General features: G+C 34.7%; 1 protein-coding gene across 41 annotated transcripts in view; it reads left to right on the forward strand.

Moving 5' to 3' along the window:
• RIMS2 (regulating synaptic membrane exocytosis 2) overlaps positions 1–21,507 on the forward strand; it is a 449,594-nt gene that overhangs the window by 313,807 nt on the left and 114,280 nt on the right. For 23 of the 41 annotated variants that reach the window (XM_062490879.1, XM_062490968.1, XM_062490852.1 and 20 more), the window contains 2 exons: positions 4,152–4,331; positions 5,463–5,572. In XM_062490879.1, coding sequence (XP_062346863.1) covers positions 4,152–4,331; positions 5,463–5,572 — 290 coding nt within the window. Of the gene's footprint in view, positions 1–121; positions 197–2,597; positions 2,670–4,151; positions 4,332–5,462; positions 5,573–6,391; positions 6,425–12,590; positions 12,645–14,027; positions 14,073–21,507 lie in introns of all 41 variants that reach the window. The other 18 variants (XM_062490844.1, XM_062491017.1, XM_062491000.1 and 15 more) reach the window with 5 other exon arrangements.

The following is a 21,507-nucleotide window of genomic DNA, read 5'->3' on the forward strand; positions in this document are numbered from 1 at the left end:
TTTTTCCATTGCAATATTTATGACTCAAATTTAAGTTTTTTGGTACTAGAAATCTCATTTGTTTGTAGACATGCTTATCTGTGTTATGCTAACAGAGGATCTTGTGTCTGTGACTAAACAGCAAAGTTCCTATAGCTAGTAGAAGAATAATATGTCCAAGGATTGAAATCCAGCAGCCATCCACAGACACTGACAGGTATTGCCATTGTATATTAGCTGGAGTTTGAAATTATGGTACTTAGAAAGTGTGTTGTCGTATTTTTCTTGTTCTGTTCAGTGTTTCTAGATTAAAATAATGCAGTAAGAGCTGAATTGTAGTGTATTGTAGTTCTACAATTCTATTTTTATTTCTTCAGTTTTTTGTTACAAGGAAAGCCTTATGCTAAGATGGTGATTGGCATGATCTCATAATTTGTACAGAGTAAAAGAATTTAACATGGGCTTTTAAATAAATAGTTTTCACTCATTTTGGGGGAAAAAATCAGTTCTATTTGTTATGTAAGCTGTTACAATTGCTTACTGTTGGAAAATGTTAATCTTTTATAAAGCTGTTTCTATCCATAAGTTTAGACCGATGACTATAACAATTCATTCAAAATTCTTTTTTATTTGTTAGAAAAAGTAACAAATCTGAAAAATTAAAAATCAGAAAGTTTTATTCACTGCATTGGGAAAAACGTTCACATTTGAAATTTGTAATATATATATATATATATATGTTTATATATATACGTATATATAAATGCAGATAAACCAGTATATAAAAGAACATTTGGTAACACCTTTGGTTAGGTGTTGCAGCAACTAGAGTTTACAGTGGTACCTAAATGATTTTAGATTCCAGTTCTAATGCTTGATCAGTTTGGAATAAGAAGTTGGACTGTGAATACTCACAGAGCTCTCTGTGCAGTGACTTACAGAGAGCGCAAGCAGTCTCATGGTGATGGGCTTGCTTGGTTTAGAAGCAAACACTGCTGTATCTTTTCCTCAGAGTAAGGGAGCCTTATGCTTGCAAGGCTTGCAGACTTTGGCAAGGAAATTAGCCATCTACCATGCCTGTCTTCCCTAGCAAAAGTAGAAGGGTGCTACAGTAGACAGTATTAGATGGAGGAGGTCATTATTTGACATTTCATTCTCATAATGAAAAGTCTGTTAGCAAAGGTAAACAGTGGTAGTGTAGATTAAAATATTATATGGAAGTTGAACAGTTTAATTAAGACTAACATATTTTCCTCTTTAAAAATCAGTAATTCATATGATACAATTTGTAATGAGAAAAGAAGAAAGTTTCATTTAGATAATTTGTAAGCAGGAGTCTTTAAGAATGATATCTGAAAAGTTAGAAACTTCCATTTTTAATTTAACTTTGTCCCATAATTTTGGCTGGATTTTGATATTCATGCATAATTGTATACAGTGGTAAGGAAGGAGTGTCACTGCACAAACAGGTTATCAGAATGATAGTTTTCTTATAAAACAGACAGTTGCTGATGAATGGGATCATAGAGTACATGTGTTTGTGGTTTAAAGGATAAAAGAATAAGTGAGGACGAAGACCAGAGATTAAAACTATTTTTTAAATTGCTCTTTATATGTGTATGATGTAATACCATAAAGTGAAGCTTTCAAGACTGTCCCCTTGAAGTAGTCTTCCATTTGCTGGTTATTGAGAGGATTGCAGCTTATAGCCTGGAACCTGAGGGTGACAATCAGTTTAACCTCAGGACTCAGTCTTCAAATCCTTCAGTCTACAAAACAGCATTGCCACAGCATCTAAGGTTTACTGCCAGAATCCATCCTCTCCTTCACTTTGGGGAACTCCTGGTTGTTTTCCCCCTTGAAGTAAATGCTCACTGGAGTTTGTAGCAAACTTCATATTAGCTACTGAGTATGATATTTTTGAGGCCTTTGTCTGTTAGCATAGTAGTTAGCTACAGTTGCTCCATGATGTTCTGCAGAACACAAAACCTGCCCACTAAGCCATTACTATTGATCCCAATGGTAAAAATACCTCCTTCCTTCTATTCAGTCAATAGGTCAGACCACTCATATCCTAAAAACCACTTTTTATACCTATAGAGCTAAAGAGAATGAAGCCTTAAGAGTAACAAATGGGAGCCTTAACTTTTCATTAAGTCTTTATGACTTTAAGCATGTGGTTGCCACTCACCTGTTCCTCTGTGTGTCCTACTAGCTGTTGGAAGGAGAGAGAAATAAAGTATGGAGTGATTCCCCACCATATTGCCCAGTCCCTGCTGCTGGGTGCTCCATTAGTCCTCCACTCACTGGCAGGGAAATCCTGACAGACCCAAAAAAGTCTCTGTGGGCTCAATATTCTTAAACATGTGGATAAACAAAGTGGGTTTTTCAAGACCTGGATATTATTCTTTTTTTGTAATTTTGTTGAATTTAGGAATTATTTTTTTTCTCCAAATTTATTCCTGTGGTCAAAAAATGTATTCTGTGGTCATTTCTTGCCATCATGCAGATGGGTGACATTTTTCTCACCTTCCATAACACTAAAACCTCTTAAACATTTTCTTAAACTAAACATTCCTGTCAAAGCTAGGGTTGTGTTTCTCTGTCTATTGTAAAAGAAGCGAGACAGTGGATGTTTTTGCTGATGAAGCTTCCCATTCAGAAACAGAACTGATAGAAGAACAAGTGAGGTAATCTTCTTGTGGTTTTGTGCTAGGCTCATTGTACTTTTCCTACAATCTTTAGTGCCTCAGCTTATAATTACCATTTATGTGTCTCACTGTGGTGTGTTTGCTTGTTAGGAGCTTATAGATGTAGGTTCATGATGTATGGTATTATTCTGAACTTGTCTGTGGCAAGTGCTTTGTATGCTCTAGGAGTCCAATTATGACCTCCTGGAAGGCCTGAAAAGACTGCTTTTAATGAATGTTTTATAAACGCATTCAGCAAAGTCAGTCACTATACTCTTTTTCAATGCTTTTAGAAATGAAATGCTGTTACTAACATAAAAGTCTTCATAATAAGACTGTGGTATGTCTCTCTTCTTTTTGACACTAATTAAAATTTGATTTCTTGTTACACTTAATCACCATCAAGCCACTCATTGTATTGACTGACTTCATTGTAAAATGCATGACTTCGCTCAAGGAAAAGTCCTGAAGGGTACACATTCCCCACTTTTATTCTGTATCTGTTCAATTACTCAAGGAGAGCTGGGAGGAGTGTGATTTTAATAAACAGCTCCATTAGGGTATGGATTTTACTTTTTAAGTTGCCTTGATTTAATGTATTTGAGTCTATTGCTAGCAAATATTACCCCTTGAAAACAGACCAATTACATTGGGAAAAAAAGGTGGGGCTTGATTAATTTCGGAAAGTAATGGCCTGATTAATTGCCTGAGATAGTGGAAGATAACACTGCTTGATCAAGAAATTCTCTTTTAGTCAGTCTAGTTTCTTCCCATTGCATCTTTAACAATAACTTTTTCCACTGCTGTTTTGGTACAGTTCCATAGGCTGTGGGTTAAAATAATCTTTTTATTACAAACCAATGTTTTTTTAAGTTGTTGGAACCTCTGTAAGTACTAATAATGTTGATTTTCATCTGATTACTGTTGGAGCACCACATATGAATCTGTCACTGTAGCCGAGCCTATATATGACATCCCCAAGTCTAATAACATTTAACAGTGCTACATGGCAATTATAACATCTAGATTGTGGACTTTTCAACAAATGAGTGCTACCTCTACAGAGAATGCAATCTGCAAAAAATCTATTAGTATGAGGAATGTTGCATAATTAAACTGCACAATTAATGAGTTCTTAGCTTTATTGAGACTAAATATTATGTCAGCTACTCTTTTATTCCCAGGTTGATATATTAATTGACAACATAACAATATTTTAACCTAGAAATTGTCAGGAAACAGACTATTGCATGGATAGTCATTACTGAGAAACATTTCAGCCCATTTATCAAGAGTATGGAGCAAGTCAAATCATACATGTAAAAATACCTGTACATTATCAAGAAGTTATCTCAGAAAATTTATTCCCCCTAAAAATGTATATAATAAAATGATTTGCTCCAAACCAGTATCATGCAGCATATTTTATAATTAATAGAAAAGTCAAAGTTCAACTGAGCTGCTTTTTGACTAACATTACAGGAATTGTGAAGCAGCAGATAGACAGCCATATCAAAGATCCCGATCAACAGAGCAACGTCCTGTGCTAGAGCGGACCAACTCCCGCTCCCGATCCACAGAGCGTCCTGACTCAAACCTCATCAGGTCGATGCCTTCATTAATGACTGGAAGATCTGCCCCTCCTTCACCTGCCTTACCGAGGTGAAACAGACAAATCAATCGGACTAAATCCCTTCTGCCCCACCAGCTCACCATTTTATTTTCCCAGTAGCTAATTGGTATCGCCTCATCCTTAGCTGATCACTAGCAGCAATAGATACTAACCCTTTCAGTGTGAACACACTATTTATATTCTACTCTGGATATAATGGTGTGGCTACCATTGCAAATTGCTTGCTAACAGTATTTAACTACATTTGTTTTTGATTTCTCATTTGTCAGGAATCCTGGATGGTTTCCACATAAAGCACTTCATAACTATCATGTTCTTCTCTTACAGAATGAGAAATTATTTGTGTTCATCAGACATGGCTTATGGAACAACCATCATAACATCAAATGAAACTATTTTTTTTTAAAAAAAAAGTTTCTTTAGATGCACTGTACTAACTTTGTCTATTACTTATCATTTTAACCACCATTTTTTCTGACTACATTTTACTGTGCCATAGTCTGTACTGTTCCTGTTTGAGTACCCCTGATTGATATTTTGAGGATTTCTATACATTATTCTTAGCTTAAACAAACATAATACAATAAAAAGATGAGCACATTTTGGTCTAGATCATGTTCGGGAAAGCCTCTCTTTATTTTGGAACTGCAGAATACATTCTTTTGTTTTCTGAAAGTTAAGAGTTAGTATCATCAAATCCCCAGTGAGAATTGAGTCAAATATCATTGTCTTTCCTCAGTTCATTACTCTGTTTAGACAAATTGATGTAATCTCACTGCAACTCCAAGGTAATTTAAGAAAATACAAGCTGAGCAAAGATAATTGAATTTGACTTGTGAATAAATTTATGTGTATGTGGCTATTATATCCATATGCACATGAATATGCACACAACACGTTTTCTGGCTTAACTGTGTGAAAAAGCATCTTATGGAAGCAGCTTATTGAAGCATCCTCAGCCTTAATTTGGCTTCCTTTTAATGGGGAGAATTCTCTTTTTAATCAGGTCTTTTTCTGAAAAGAGATAATAGTTTCCCTCTGGGACTGCAAGGGTCCCAAGTGTTGTAAAGTCTACTTAGTTATCTTATCAGTTCTTGATGATATTTAAGAATGACTTTGTCATTTAATGGCTGTGGTTTGTTTTGATATGTGTCTCTTAGGTCACATCCTCGAACTGGGTCTGTCCAGACAAGTCCATCAAGTACTCCAGTAGTAGGGCGAAGGGGCAGGCAATTACCACAGCTCCCACCAAAGGGGACGTTGGAGAGAAGTAAGTGGATGGTTTTCTCCCTAATGACATTACCAAATTGCTCATGAAGGTAGATCATATTTATTATTTTTCTTTTTATTTATTACAGTTGAAATCTCTTGAGATTTTGTGTACAGAGTTGGGATTTGGTAATGGTATTGCATTTTGTACTGTGTTTTCTTCTCTTATGTTTTAATATTTATGATACTCTTGGCTGACATGAATAATTAGCAGTATAATGCACATGAAACAAGGTGGACTATTAGAGTGATCCTGTTCCTTTTGAACTCAGTAGGTGTTTTGTCATTGACTTCAACAGGCACAGGAAATGATCTTTAGTACGTTGTCTAGTGACAAAATTCTGGCTCTTTGGGAGTTAGGAACCTAGTTGATCACTTGTGGGCTCACGTGGAGTGTATTACAGATTGCTAATATAAAACCTCTGCATCTTGAAACAGGAAGAGCAAGAAGACAGGTAATAATCGTTAAAATAAGAAATGTCAGATATTTGATAATTCATGTTTTACTGGTACTGTAATTGTGCTTATCTTTAATGCCTATTAAAAGCACTGATTGATGGAGGTATTTTCTGAAATGTTTAGAAACAGAGGTCTATAAACATATTTTTGACAGCAGAGACATTTTCACCCTTCTGTTTCTGGTAACTAGATGTGTGAAATCAGTCCAAATTGCCATTTACGCTACTTTTTTTTAAAATCCTTCTTAACATGTATATTGCATATTTTAAAAACATATGTTGTTTTTAACCCCTGTGCTTTGGTTCCTTTTTTTTTTTGTTTTTGTTTCTGTTTGTTTGCTTTGTTTTGTGACTTTCCGTAGACAATGGAGACAAGGAGATAGAATCTTATGAAGGTCTGTACATAAAGAAGGGCTTGTTTTTCACCTAAAAGCCTTTTTTCAGGGGCTGTATAGGGAAAAATAAACCCAACTGCAATTGATGTTACTTGATTGACGAGACATAGTCAGAATTATTGTCATAATGATTTAGTCTTTATTTTTAGACCTCTGGTTCATAAATTTTACAGGATTCTACATGAAAAAGAACTATATAAATAATACTGTCTTAAATATGAATGTAATTTGAAAAGTACCTACCCATTTTTAAAAATCTAGAATTTTCCCTATGTCAAATAGGAGCATTTCAGCAGTTATGTATGTACATTTCCAGGATTAGCAGATGTTCAGGCACAGGTTTAAATATAAGCAATGGAGGCTATTTGACATGTTTTACATTAGCCATGCATTTAATCAGAATAATGTTTTTATTGTAAATATTTTATAGTGTGATACATTTGCTGAATTAGTAGGTAATTTGCAAATAATATGGGACAAATTACTGAATTGAGATAATCTATCAAAAGTTAAAATATTTCTGCTTCTAATAAAATCCCCTTATATTTTATAGTATTAAAACCGTTTAATTGACTCAATAGCAAGCCACAAGATATCAATTGCAGTCCTTGGTTATACCACTGAGGGTCTTTATGTAGTATTACTGTGTTTGTCTCATCAGACTTTTTAACTTAGTATTTCCAATGTTTAGAGTATTTATTTCCATTTTGGAAGAAAAACTTCATGGAAAGAAAAGTCTTGTTCCTCAGGTCATCACTCTATTATATTAATTTCTTTGTCGCCTGTGTGTTGTGAATTACTTATATGAAATACAGTATAGACATTCCAGGAAATAATCACATCTAATCACATGATGTTTGCTGTCATTGCTGTATATGCTTTTTATGACTTACCACTCTTCCCTGTTCTTTGCTTAGTATATCTATTTACATTGTGAGCTCCTTAGAGAAGCAGTTGTGAAGTACAGTATATTTTTGCTGTGTTTGATTAGAGAGGGTAACAGTCTTATTTATTATTTACATCATAGGTTTTGTAGAGAGAAATTTAATAAATACAACAAACTAATTATTTTTATAGGAATGCTAGCATTTTTTCTTCAGGTAAGTACTGCTGGGACATGAGGAACTCTCATTTGACTTTGTCTTTTGAAAAAAAGTAGTCTTTTGGAAAATCTGGGTTATGGAAAATTGCCAGAGCCTCAGATTTTGATGTTCTAACATACAATCAAAGCATCATAAGTGACTCAAGATACAGTAACTAGACACATTTCATATTGAATTTACGTATATAAAGATGGTAAACCTAGTCCATAGGTACAGCTTTCATAGAGCATTCTATGTAATTTTCTGTTATGAATTAAGAGTTCATTTTCTGATACCAATAGAGTTCTTCTTTGAGGCCTTTTCTGTCCTTCTTTAGGATTTTCTAATCACTTTCTATTAAAGGGAGTAATAATTTTCTTTAAAAAGGGTAGTGCTCTGCCAGAACAGCAGATTACCTAACTTCATTCAGTGACAGAACATAATTAAGATTAATGGCAGACTTTTTACTGTGGAGAATTGAATTTTACAGTAAGTTACTTTAGGCAAATGAAGTACCAGTTACAAAGACTGAAATTTAATAGAATTGGAAACACTGACTATCATAGAAGGAGTTTATGTTAGTATTTAACAAATATAGCATCAAGTTAAAGTTTTGTAGATATTTGAGTAGGTTTCAATGCTTTTTCTTAAGCCACAATGATAATCAAAACTTCTGTGTGTTGTTGGGAAGGGTGTATGACCATACCAAAAAATATTGTCACAGAGTAGTCCTTTCTGCTCTTACAGAACACATACTTGACTCAAATGAGAGAAGTATTTCTATATTGCATGGAAACGTGCTGTGAAGGTTAAACTTTCTGTATTTTGAAATGAAGGATCTTACTGTTGACTTCATTAATTTAAAATCAAACTGATGAAAAGAGTTAATAAAAGATACCTTCTAGGCAACGATGGATTGGAAGTCATCTCAGCTTTGTAAAAGAGAAAAAGAAAGAAGGAAAAATTTACCTGTTGCAGACTCCTAGAGTGGTCTCATTTAGTTGGCTTATATTTGAATAATCTGTGTTCCTTACAAGGTTGTGTCTGCATACCTTTTCTTTAAATGTAGTGCAAATGCCAGAACTCGAGTAGAAAGAAGGGAGCAATTTGCTGTTGGAGATATTCTTTTGTTATAGGGCAGCATGCACTAGAACATGCAATATGGTGTGTTTATGGCTGTGTGACTAGAAATTGAAGGGAAGGAATCTACAGGGGTAAAAAAAAAACAACCAACCCTTTGGGTAATTGCTTTCCAAATTAGGATCAGAATTACAAAAAAATTAAAAATTAAAGAAAAAACAACCATAAAAACAAACCAAAACAAAAAATTTTTTTTTTTGGCTTAGATTTACTTCCATGAACTGTATTTTGTGGCTGGGAGTTTTTGCTCCAGGGCATGAAGGTGCCTCTTGAATACTTTATTTCAAAACAGCCCAAAATGTGTTTTCAAGAAAGGTACCTGGGAGTAGTTATGAAGGACCATTCCTATCTGTGGTGTACTGTTTCAAACATATTTTTATCAGTGTCCCACATGCTCAGAAGAACATATAATATCCCTAGTTATGCTGCATTACAGCCTTTTATGGTCATGATATTTTTGCTAATTCCCAGGGTTGCCACTGCTGTGTTATTGTAGGATCAGATTTGCCTGTTAAGAAGAATGACTGAGTATTTCTGAAATGCATGTCATTAGCTTATCTATCCAGGCCATACCTTAGCATCTAGACAATTTGGGTTTTGCTTCAGATTTTATTAGCTTAGTATATTTTCATGTTAGGTGGTTAGAAAATAGTTCTGAAAAGATGTCTAGAACCACCTAAGAAATTTTCACTACTGAAATACCGGAAGACTTTTTTTTCAGCTGCACTTTTGCTTGTATATTTTTAAATTACACTAGAGATAGAAATATCTTGTTTAAATGAACATTTGTATAAAGTATTGTTACATTGAATTTGGTTTTAGTGCTTAAATGTTGATGTACTCTTAAGTGTTCTGTATTTTTCACACTAGTGACAAGAATTAAATAGAGCAGTACTTACAGTTCTTAAGGGTTAACATGATTTTTTCATTTCTATGTGGCTATAACGTATTTCTTTGTTCTTACTTGCTTTGGCAGAAGGATGAAATCACTGACCACTTGCTCCTAATTAAAATGGAACACCATAAAGTCAAAGTATTCAGTATTCACCCTTTCAGTTCATTGCTAATTACTAATCAGAGAGAGTACTTTTTCCTAATACAGATTTTTAATTTTCCTTTTAAAAATAAACCCAGCCCTTTCTTTCTTCTTTCCACAAAAACATCCCCCAACCATTCACCCAACCATAAAAACAAGAAAATCATGTTAGGCCAAACAGATGTAATAAAACCTTAAAATTTAGAAATGAAGGGCTCAGAAATTTAACAAATCGTAGAGCTCAGTAAGGATTTGCCTTTCTATTTATGCTCTATGGTAAAAACTTTAATTATATGATCTCATAATAATCTTGTGTGTTGGGAAAGTTCTTTTAGAACCTGTTAAGGCCTGACATTAATGCTGATTAACTGTCCTCTCTTAACTTCAGGTGTGGGTAATCTTTTTTCCAGAATAAAATTAGATATTAATAGAATTAACAGGAATACTTGATTAGGTTTAATCAGGGCTAGCTAGAAACCATTAGCCAGTGTTTATATCTCTCAGATATATATTCAAATCTCCAAAAAGGAGAGATGTATAGTGGCAATGTACTGTTGCCACTCATGCAGTCTGGAATGGAAGCTACAGAGATATTCTGATGCTTAGGAAAGCACAGATACTAATGACAGAAGTACATGCTGCTCATTTTAGGGGGTTTTATCTCATTTAGAACACAATTTCTTTAAATGAGAATTCGTTTTGCAAAATGAAAAGGAATTTTATTGTATGTTTTACATAGCCCTACCCTATTTTGATGGGAGACACAGAAAGATGGTTATAATGCAATTGCAGACCAGTATTAAGACTGGTCATGATAGTATCACACTCTATGAGCTATGATTTTGCAAGGTTTGTAAAATATATGGCATACGGGTATTTTGTTTTTATAAATATGGTTGATCACGTATAAAACATAGGATAGGAGCTTAGAGTACCTTCTGCTTGGCTATGAATTTGATGACTTAGGCAGGCAGACACAGCAGTTTAAAAGATGGAAGTACAGAGGTTTGCACCATCCCCTTTTTTGTGTGGATACTTCTGTGGTACTGGTTGTGCTATGCTAGAAACCTTCATACTTTCACAGTGTAACTTGCATTTTGTGTGCTTGACTGCAAAGTAAACAGAATAGGTTAGTTAAGACCAGTAACAAGGCTTCCTCAGATACTTTCTGAATCTGCTTTTGGGTTTTGATTTCAACTATGATTTTGCAAAAATACATCTTTGGTTTTGATTGTGGATGTTTAGTTCACTTTCCTGAGATGCAGCAGAATCCTCAGACCTTGAAGAATATTGAAATATTTAATTTGCATTGGTACAATTTCCATAGAAAAACTTGAACAAACTTTATCTATAACCCAGAGTTTAAAGTGCTTATTTAAAAGGTTCTGACCTTTCAAGGGAAGTCATAGTTTATAATTTTGTCTTGGATTGGCAAAAGGAGAAATTAAACAGCTTTATGAAATTTGAAGATCTTACTGTATAGGTGTGAGACTACAAAGGGCATAAAAGGAAAATGGCTGAGCAGCCATACAGCTATGCTTACGACAGCCATTGTTCATTTACCTTTCAGGGTACCTACATGCCAAGAACATTTTAATTTAACTCTCCTGAACATGCTTTTTTTAAAGTCTTAGGCACATCTCTGCATTTGTTGCTTTTATTGAGAGAAGGTTGACTGTATAGATGGTATCCCTCCTGAATATTTTAATTGAAATTTTCAGTGTCATGATTTCAATTGGAATTTAAATGTCCCACTTTTATCATGGAGTACTAGAACAGAAGTTAAACCACAGAGTAGTGTGCATTGCACTGGATTGATTATAGCCTGAATTTCTCTATCAACAATAACCTTCTGGAACAAGTAGTTTGAAAATTATTATACACGCTAGCTAAATCTAAAGTCAAGGAATTAAATGAGCTATTTAATTGAACATAAACTTACACAACTAATGAGAGGACTGGAAAGAATTCTGGGAACAGAGAACATGAAAAATCAATAAGCAGTCAAAATCTGAGCCTTGAAAAACTACACTATATTGCATCACATCAAAGCTGTTTAATAAATAATTGACATTTAAAATAAAGCAGGCATATAATCTATAAGTAATTCAGTTTGTCACTTTTCAATATTATTACTGTTGTTATCCTCATGAGCTTTGTCACAAAAGGAAGTTGTGGTTCTTTATTAATGACATTAAAAACAGATTTGTGTTTCTTATTAATGGCACTTTTGCTGCTGTTCCCAACTATTTCAGTATTCTCTAGTATTTGAAAATGCTCTAGGCAACTGTAGATACTAGTAGAAAATGTCTTTCTTTTTGTGTTTGAACTACTCTGAAATCTGGGTAAAAAGCATATTATCTGACAAATTGAGGATATTTTTTTCCAAGCTGAAAAAACACTTGATTTGTTTTTCCTGCTCTTTCTAAGGTACCAAGTATGTCCACTACTTTATGATTTATATACAATTTTAAATATGCTGTTTGAGAATTGAGGCTTGGACTTCATTCCCAGAAAAACTAAAGCAAAACCAAGCAGAAGATTTAAACTAAGTATCTACCAAGATCTGTCTTTTTTCTCTGCTTTGGTACTAATCGTCTGCTTTCTAGTGGTTAAAAATTTAATAAAAAATTGGCAACAAAGAACAATAATGGCTACATATGAGCATCATTACTTGCAGAAAGATCTCACTGGGATTAGCTAGAGATATAAATGAAAAATAGCACAACAATTTATTTGATCTTTGATTCACTAAAAATATTATTTCTGCCACAGACTGAGGGTTTGTATGTTTTTGTGGACGTCTTTTGTTTGATGTTTATTTTTTATTTGAGCAGCTTGTAACAAAGCATGCATGTTTTTGTCTTGCTTCTTCCCCCCTCTCTCATACCTTGGTTATCTAATGCAGCAGGAGATGAAGAAAACAAGCATACTGGAGTTCAGGAGGCAGAAGTCGAGGCAGGTCTGTCTGACCACAAGCACCTCTCTTCTTTAGACATGTTTTCCCCTGACTGTATAGGCAAACTTTACCAGTCAGCTTGTAAATATATTGAGCATAAAAAGAATTCAAAGAATATTTATATAATTTTATGAAAGAACAGCACAAACAAATTAATTGTAGCATAGTTTATTTGCCAGTTGTGAATGCTTAAAATAATTCAACATGAAAAAATGTGCCCAACTATTCTACTCTTTTTATTTTTATTTATGAAAATACTCTGTCACTATGCTCAAGTAACAGCATATCTAGGTGGGTACTTCTTAGATGTGGTACAGTCTACTTTGCATTAATAGTTTTTACAAGCAGGGAAATAAATTCTTTTGTATCATGACACTTTTTTTCCCCTTAGTTTGCATAAGCAGACTGATGCTGGACAAAAATAGTAGGCGACTGCATTATGTGGAAATACTTTGACCATTTTGTATGATGTCCTCCATCCTGCTTGGAAGACAGTTCAGTTGGTAGAGTGATGACAACCGATAGTTCATGATCAAACCAAACAGTTGCAAATGCTTTTTTCAACTCAAATACCATGTGATTAAAACATAAATTTAGCTTCTAATTTCAGAAAACACCAGTACAGGTTCAAAGATACGCAGAGATCTAAATATATAATTTCTCTTTTCTTCAGTTTCTTTTTCAAAGGAAGAATGGTAAATGCATACATTTGCATTTACACGCTGTGTTAATAGGTTGCATTCTGTTGTCTGTAATTAATTAATAGTTAATAATTGCCAAAAGTGGTGGAAGTGTGGTGTAAAAAAGAAACGATGAGTTGCTCAAGAAACACCTTTAGTACTAGCTGGTAGGAAAAATTGCTAGCATAGAAATGTATGCCTAAAATGCCAAATGCTGCCTAAAACTGTAAAAGTCTGAATCCTGTGCTTTGAACCCTCTTCCCATTGTTATTTAAGAGAAGAAAATATGGATTACTATTTTCTTCTATGAAAATAAGTTTGTAATAATTACAGTGATGGGACTCATTACTTGTTCAAAACTCTGGATGCTAGAGTAATTTCATGATTTCAGTGGTGGAAAGCAAGTTTACTTTTTTTATAATTTTAGTTCTCACTTAGGCATCCAAAACATCCTTTAAGATCTTTGCCTTCCCATTTTTTGCTGTAGTTACTTTTTTATTGCTTTTGTTGTGATTCTGTCTCTGTGGAGTTCAGTAGTGTGTGTACTGTGTGCTCTTCTCTCTGTGTTTTGTGGTGACTCAAGCGTAGTGCATGGACTTTTGCTCAGGTAGCTTGCAACAGGTTTGTGTGTGCTTGTAGTTACTTTGTTCGTTGTAGTAACTGTTCCAATTGTTAATCATCATTGTCTGTTTTTAATGTTGTAAAGACTGTGAGGAAAAACATCAAACCCCACCTGTTAATGGGAGAAAAGGCAAGTTGATTATGATACTGCTTATGAATTGTGGGTGCTTGAGAAATTTCATTTATTTTTTGCTGCATGTGTGTGCTGCATATGTTCAATTTCAGTGTGTTGTTTTACGTCTCGAATACAGTTACTTTCAACTGAGGTTTAAAAGTATTTCTTGGAATCAAAAACTCCAGATGTTTATATTTTTTCAGCTAAGTGTATTACTGAAGATATAGTTTACACTAGGCAAATATGTTGGCTATGGAGAGCTAAGGAGGTAGTTTTTATGTTTCTTCTCATTTTGGAATTCCAAGGCTGCCTTGCCCTTAGTGGCCAAGTATAGTTTGCAGACACCTGCAAAATTGTCTGCATTGTCTTCCACTGCTTACCAGGTCCATATTCTTTTACAGTGCTCGGGTGTATATTTTAGAAGCTTGGCACATTTTAATGTGACTAGAAAAACCTGACAATTTTAATTATCATATACTTCTGGAGAAAGGCTTATGCTATTAGCAATCATTTCTATTGTCTAGTTTGTATTTATGTTTGATGTTATTTTCTCTTTCAAATGCTGTAGAAATAAGCTTAATTCAAAGCACTGAAATGTTAACATGAAGCTTCAGGTTTCTTATCTAAAAAAAAACAGAACAAGAAAATTGCAATGAACAACCTAAGCTTATTTTGAAGTTTTATTCAAGTTCATGCTTCTAAATTGCTTTGATAATTTTGAAGAAATATGTTACTACTTTTCTATGTACTTCTAAGACCTTACTACACTTAGATTTTGTGTCACTGATGTCTTCTGCCAGTGAATGAAATATAAACTAGGTAGTATCTTGGATTCATTAAAATCTGGGTATTCACTCTTACAGTTCTGTCTGTACCAGGAACCTACAAGGGGTATAGACCTAGTTACACTGTTACAGACCATTCCTAGGTGTCTATTGCCCAGAACAACTTAGCAAATGGAATACAGATAACAGGAGAGCAGGGATTCTATTTTGCCTGTGCTAGTTTGTTGTCTGAGAGGGACACCCACACCATTTTTAATGTGTTATTATCAAGTGTAGACAAGACCAAATAGTGTGCCTTTGCAGAGAAGGTACCACGTCACCAGCCTGTCAGAGCAGTCTGAGGGGTCACTCAGTTGCTCTGGTGGCTGTGCCAGCATAGTCCTGAATGAATTCAAATACTGGAAGTCTGCTGCTGTAACTGTAATCCATGCTACTGACCAGATAGTTCAGTGTCATACTTTTAAGATCTAAACTGCAGTTGTGGTAAGATTGGAGGCTTTTGCCGCTGAGCTGACGAAGCTGACCAAACAAACAAACAGTGATTTAGTCAGGCTAAAGTTGGTTTTGTTCTTGGTTTATCTTCCACTCCTTCAACAAAACCAACATTTCATATGCTTATAGAGCCTGAAAAATGTACATTGCACAAAACATAAACTAACTACTACTAACCTCTATTTAGATAGTTTAACATTTTTATTAAGTTATTTAAGGTGTTTTATGTTTTAGAAGTTTTTTTGTCTGCAGAGCTCTTATACTCCAAAAGAATGATCAGTGTCTAATATTGAATTTCAATATTTATTACCAAAACTGTCATCCCTTTCCAATCTTCCTCAGGTCTTTTGCATTTCTCTTCCTTGTGTTTTGTATGACATCTTTTGATCATTTGGGTTTGTGAGAAAAGGATCCAGGTAATTCTGCCCTTTACTGTCTTAGGGTGCGTAGAAGATGATGAGTTACCAAAGCAAAGTTTTAAGTGTTTCATATTCCATCACTCTTCAGAATATTTTATAGGATTACACTTCAGCTTTGTCTCTGTTATGGGAACAGGAATGCTTTGCAGTTCTCATTTCCCAGAGAAGTGTCCAGAGCATATTTTTGTCTTGAGTCTATAGCAAGACAAGACCCAAATCTCTGAGTTGTGCCCTTTCTGTGCACTCTGGTTTCCCCATGCATGGGAGTCCCACCACTCTGTGAGCAGTCTGTATGCCTGAAGGAATAGAACTGAAATTGTATTGTCTTCCAGATATTCTAAACTGTTGTGCAGTTTAGACTGCACAGCAGTTCAGACTCTTAATCTAAAGAATTCAGGTGACTGAAGGGCAAACTAGGCAGAATAGAGGAACTCCAGTCAAAGAAGTGATGACAGATGGACCTGCTTAACTGACTTGCAGAGGCAGTGTTCAAATACACTTTTTTGAAAAACAAGCATGTTCCTGTCAGGCCAGAGGGCAATCTTATCTAGATGTCTGACCAGAGCATCTTTTTCCATCTAAGACCATTTGGATTTGTGGAACTGAGGCCTGCACTTTGCCTGAACTACTGAACATGACTGCTGTGAGTCTCCTAGGTGCTTTCTCTTCCTTCTTCTGGCTCACTGACTCTAGACTTCACTAAGAGACCACAACAGCTTCTGAATTTTACATGAGAAATGATACTGCATGTGTTTTACGTGGGCTATGAGAATACTTAACATATTCCTGTGTGTTATGAGTACCTAGAGAAATATTGCATTTTAATTAAATTCTAGTTCAAGCAAAATAAGATTTAAATGAAGTATAGACCTGGGTAGATTGTGGTAGTTGTAGACAGGAACATAACTGCAATTTGCATGCTGGGAAAAAAGTTAAATTAAGAAAACAAGAACCCACAATACAAGATAAACTAGTAAAAGTAAAGTACCAGTAAAATGCTCTAGACTGAAGAACAGACATTCTGTTAAAATTCCTTATGATATAAGGGGCTGTTTTACAAATTTATCTCCAAAACTACCAGGGAGATGTTACGGATGAGAAAGAGTCTAGCTAATAACTTGTCTATAAATATCTTCAAATTTCACTTACAAAAATTTTGAGTTTACATCTTTCAAAACTACATCACAGTACCATGTGTAATTTCTAAGACTGGTATGTGAGAATGGGATGTTGTTTTGTCTGCTAGTCAAACACAGTTTGTCTGGTGACTAACCTAATGTTTCAGAAGTAATGCAGAAGAATGAAATGGGTCTTTTGATGCAGACAGTATTTGCATGTAAAGATGCATGTACAATTTGCATGTAAATTTGCATGTAAATTTGAGCAATAAGAACACTTTTCTGTTTTTAAGTAGTAGTAATTGACATTCAGAAAAACCTAGAGCTTTCTGAAGAAACAAATCTGTATTTTTCATCTTTGTGTAAGCCATTAATTGTATTTCCTTTATTGGTTGGTATTAGTGCTTGAATATACTGGCTTCGTTTCAAACCCCTTTTGAGAACAGAATGATTTTTTTATTTTTTTTTACATTTTAGAATTGTACCATCAGCTTCAATCTTAGCTGCATTTAAAACGGGTAGAGCACCTGCAATTACTTGCAGAGCTTTTTTTTGGTGTGTGTTTGTGAGATGTGTAATCATATAATAAAAAATTATCTTTCTGCTTAGAAAATGTTTGAAGACGTACTAGAAGATTGCACATTTTTCATTAGATATAAAAACATGGAAAGAAAATCCTAAACCCTGTATGAAGCTAAACCTTACCCGTCTGCATTCTGCAGAGGGAATTTGTAGGATGTTCACATTTCCTTGCATGCACAGAGTATTCCCTGACAGCCAGGGAATGGAAATGCAAACTGAGGAGACACTGCAGGAGAGGTGTAGAACAGATGCTTGTACTTTGCTCCATGTTTATTTTGGACATTATTTGTATTTTTTTTTTATTAAATTGATTATTCAATAAATTCTGCAGATATTTTGTTTACCTATTGCAGCAGTATGGGGATTGCCATACCAGCTCCTGACTAAGAATCCATCTATCCCAGTGTCTGGTCTTCAGTAGACCAGGCATAGATGCTGGAGGAAGGGGATATAAGCAGGACAAGTGTGTAGTAAAGCTTATCCAGGATACTTGGCTGCCCAGTCTCCTGTGCCTTGTGCCTCCCCATAAACAGCAGTGGTATCTTTGTATGGTCTCTTCATCTCCTTCATAGGTTCTCTGCACTGTTTCTTCCAAAATGACCCCGAAGTGCTGATCCAAACTCGGGGCTTGGGGGAGCTGTCTCCTCCCAGATATCCCAAAAAAGCCGGGCTGGCTCTGGCACAGTCCGCCGTGCTGCACGCATATAACCAGAAGAGGGAGCAAAGCTGCCATAGTTTAAAACATGAAAAAAGATGTGAAACAAGCGAACAAATCCTCCCGGCTTACAGATAATATCTTTACTTTGTATTATTTAAATATGTTTTACTAAATATTAATATACTCATGTTTAATGTAAAAAAAAAAAGAAAACTGTGTTTTCTTCACAGCCATTTGGAGCATTAAGCTTTTTTCTGGTGTTTCTTCTTATTTCACAAATCTATTATATTTATAAAAGCAGCAACATGATACATTTTAGCAAAAGGTAGGCTATGATTTTACTGATTGTTATTTCAACAAGTCTTCTCTGGGACCTTGCTTGAGTATATCTACATTTTTTCACTAATAAAAAAAGCAATAGAAGATTGCAATTTATTTATTTATTTCCCATACAGAGTAATCCACTAGAAAAAAAATAATATAAATTTAAAATATAATTAACTGAATTTGCAGGGTAGAGAATATGATGAAAAGAATCTGCTACTGGACTAGACTTAAGTGATTTACAGCTACAAATTATTAATGCAGCCTTGGAGCCAGCGTGAAGAAAACATTTCCAGATTAAGGAATAATCTGCAGTACAATATAATATTTTTAATACTAATAACAATAATATGAAATGTAGATATGTTGCAGTACTTTATATTGCTGACCTAATTATCTACATTGAAGTTCTTTTAATGTATTCCAACTGCAGCCCCAAGAAAAGAAGCTCAGGGTTTGGGTTTTGGGGGTTTTTTTTGCTTGTTTTTATTTCTTTTTTTTCAGAATGTGTATGTAATTCAGTAAGAGAGATGAAATTAGAATAATAAATAATTAAGATATGTCAGAAATTTTATTGGAACATTGAATTCATTAAAAAACATTATATATAGCCATTAATGAACAAATTTTTTTTTAATTAGATAATTTCTTTGCATTCATTAGTTGGTTTGGCATTAATTTTCAAAGTATTTTAATGTGAAGGTTGTGTGTGCATATGTGTATGTGTGTCCTGGCCTTTACACTGTCCACACTTGATCAGCATTTAGGGCAATGTTCTAAGAAGCATTTAAGATTTTGAAGGAAAGAGAGATCATCATGTATCAGATAAGGTAAGAATAAGGTATAGACACATTCCGTAAAATATTCTTCCAGTGTATAGAGAAAAGAATGTGGATAACTGTTACTGTGACCAGAGAGGAAGCTAGAAGATTATATCCTCATGTTGGCTGAGGATTACTGGGGAGACAGGAGGTCTTGCTCTGCATTTGTCAGGAAAAGACTACGTGTGTTCCCACTTGTTTTATTGGGTACTCTTGTTCCTGTTACATCAGGGTAGGGAAGCATCAACACTGTTTTAATGAGGCACCTGAAGGTTTCTCTGGTGTAAGAACATCAACAGTCCGGAAAAAAATCTTGATTGCTAACTTTGTGTCACTTCAAATTGGCCTTGATGGCATTAGCAGCAACCTGGTGCTGTAAGGTGGGACTGGATTTAGTCAAGATATAATTTAGTACATCTGGGACTATTCATACGTCACAGTTTGAAGCCATCTGCTTTCCCCTACTAGAGGTTTGACATGCTGAAAATATTTCTCTCTGTGTGAGCTCTAGAGATTGATATCTCGAAATTTCTTAGAGACCTTGTTTTGTAAAAAGTAAAACCTGTAAGCCATGAATTTAGTCTTAAATAATTCTTCTTCTTGTATTCTTAACGCATGACTTGAGATCTTGAGTATCTGATTCAAAACAGTTTCTCAGCATTTTATAGTTTATCCCACCTTTTTAATTTTCTTACTATGCTTGCATTGGGTTTAAGCACTAGCCAAATCCGCTTTTGACTTATTTTTACAGTAGTTGTCACCTTATATTATTAGCAACATAATTTCTTTCTGAACATTCATTGTATAATATTAAAAATAGACAGAAGTTCTGAGTACTTTTCATTTGCAGAAGAAAGATGACTAAATAAAGTATGTCCAAATGGAAAAGCGAAGATTTTATGATAATCTAATCAAAAGTCTAAAACTAGAAATGCATTGATAAAAATTGGTTTCCAGAAATTTTAGGTGTTGAAAAAAGATAAAAGCTGAAGTGGATTTACTTAAAAGAAAAAAAAAATCCAGTAAAAGAAAATACATAAAATACATCAAAATGTTTCAAGTAAAGGGTAGTTGTGAGAAAGAATATTACTGTCTGTAGTAGTGAGAAAAGAAAGGAGGAGGGGAGTATTGCCATAATAAAATTCCTCATCATTAGTATCTGGTATTTTGCTGCATCATCTTGTACTTCTGCAGTTTGCTGCATCATTTCCAATTCAACTGCAACATTCTACGGCTAAGGTGGCATGGTTAGAAATTCAGAAAAACTATAAGATACATGCAGCTGTTCTTCTCACTTATTATTCCTACATATTTCATATTTTTCATATTAAATATTCTAAACAAAAGTGTACGGAATGCTGAGGTTGTACTTGGCACTGTGTACTGGAGCACACTACGCCTCCTCTCCCAGGTGAGTGTCATTCTCACCAGGGAATGGCACAGGACCAAGTGTCACCCCAGCTGCATTGTTCACTGTGCTTTGCAGTGCCCAGGGGTAGGTGCAACAACGCAACCTAAAGAAACAACTGTGCTCAAAGATTGTATATTTTGTACTGATAGGAAAAATCTGCATCAGGGCACCTGTCAAATCCTTCTAGCCCTGAAGGTGCATCAGCTGATTAAAATCCTCTGGCTCATGAACCCCATATTTTATGTAATCTATATAAGATCTTTTGTATAAATATTTAATAATTTTGCATCTCTCTTTATACGTAAATTGAAGCTGATTATCACAAACAGAAGACAGGATGGAGTTTATGTTATGGGAAGTGAGAGTGATAATAGGAGAACAATGATCTAGAAAACTGTATGGTTTCTTTCCAAATATTTACTATTTGACCTATGTTGCCTTGGGTTCAAACAACAAGGGAGTAGATGGTGGCTCTTTGCCTTGGGGGAAAAAAGAGAATTTAAAGACTACATCGTGTGAAGTACATTACAGTAACTAAACTTATTTGTCTAACCAGAGAGTATAGGGGCAGCACTGACATTTTGGCACTTTGAATGAGCACCAGCACCTCATTCTAGCTCCCAAACAGAAAGCTCTCCTCTAAGCTCTTCTTAAAATATATTTTCTTATCTTTGTAAAACATAGAGGTGGAAATGAAACTAGAAAATGTTGAAGAAAAGGTCAAACATTTGGTTAAATCCAATGGATATATCTATTTTTATTTCTCAGTTGAAACAATAACCATTACTAGTAAAGCTCTTGCAATGTTCTGGAAGTCAGTGAAGCTTTTCACTTGATCTG

This window comes from Cinclus cinclus, chromosome 1 (genome assembly GCF_963662255.1).
Source record: "Cinclus cinclus chromosome 1, bCinCin1.1, whole genome shotgun sequence".
Taxonomy (NCBI): Eukaryota; Metazoa; Chordata; class Aves; order Passeriformes; family Cinclidae; genus Cinclus; species Cinclus cinclus.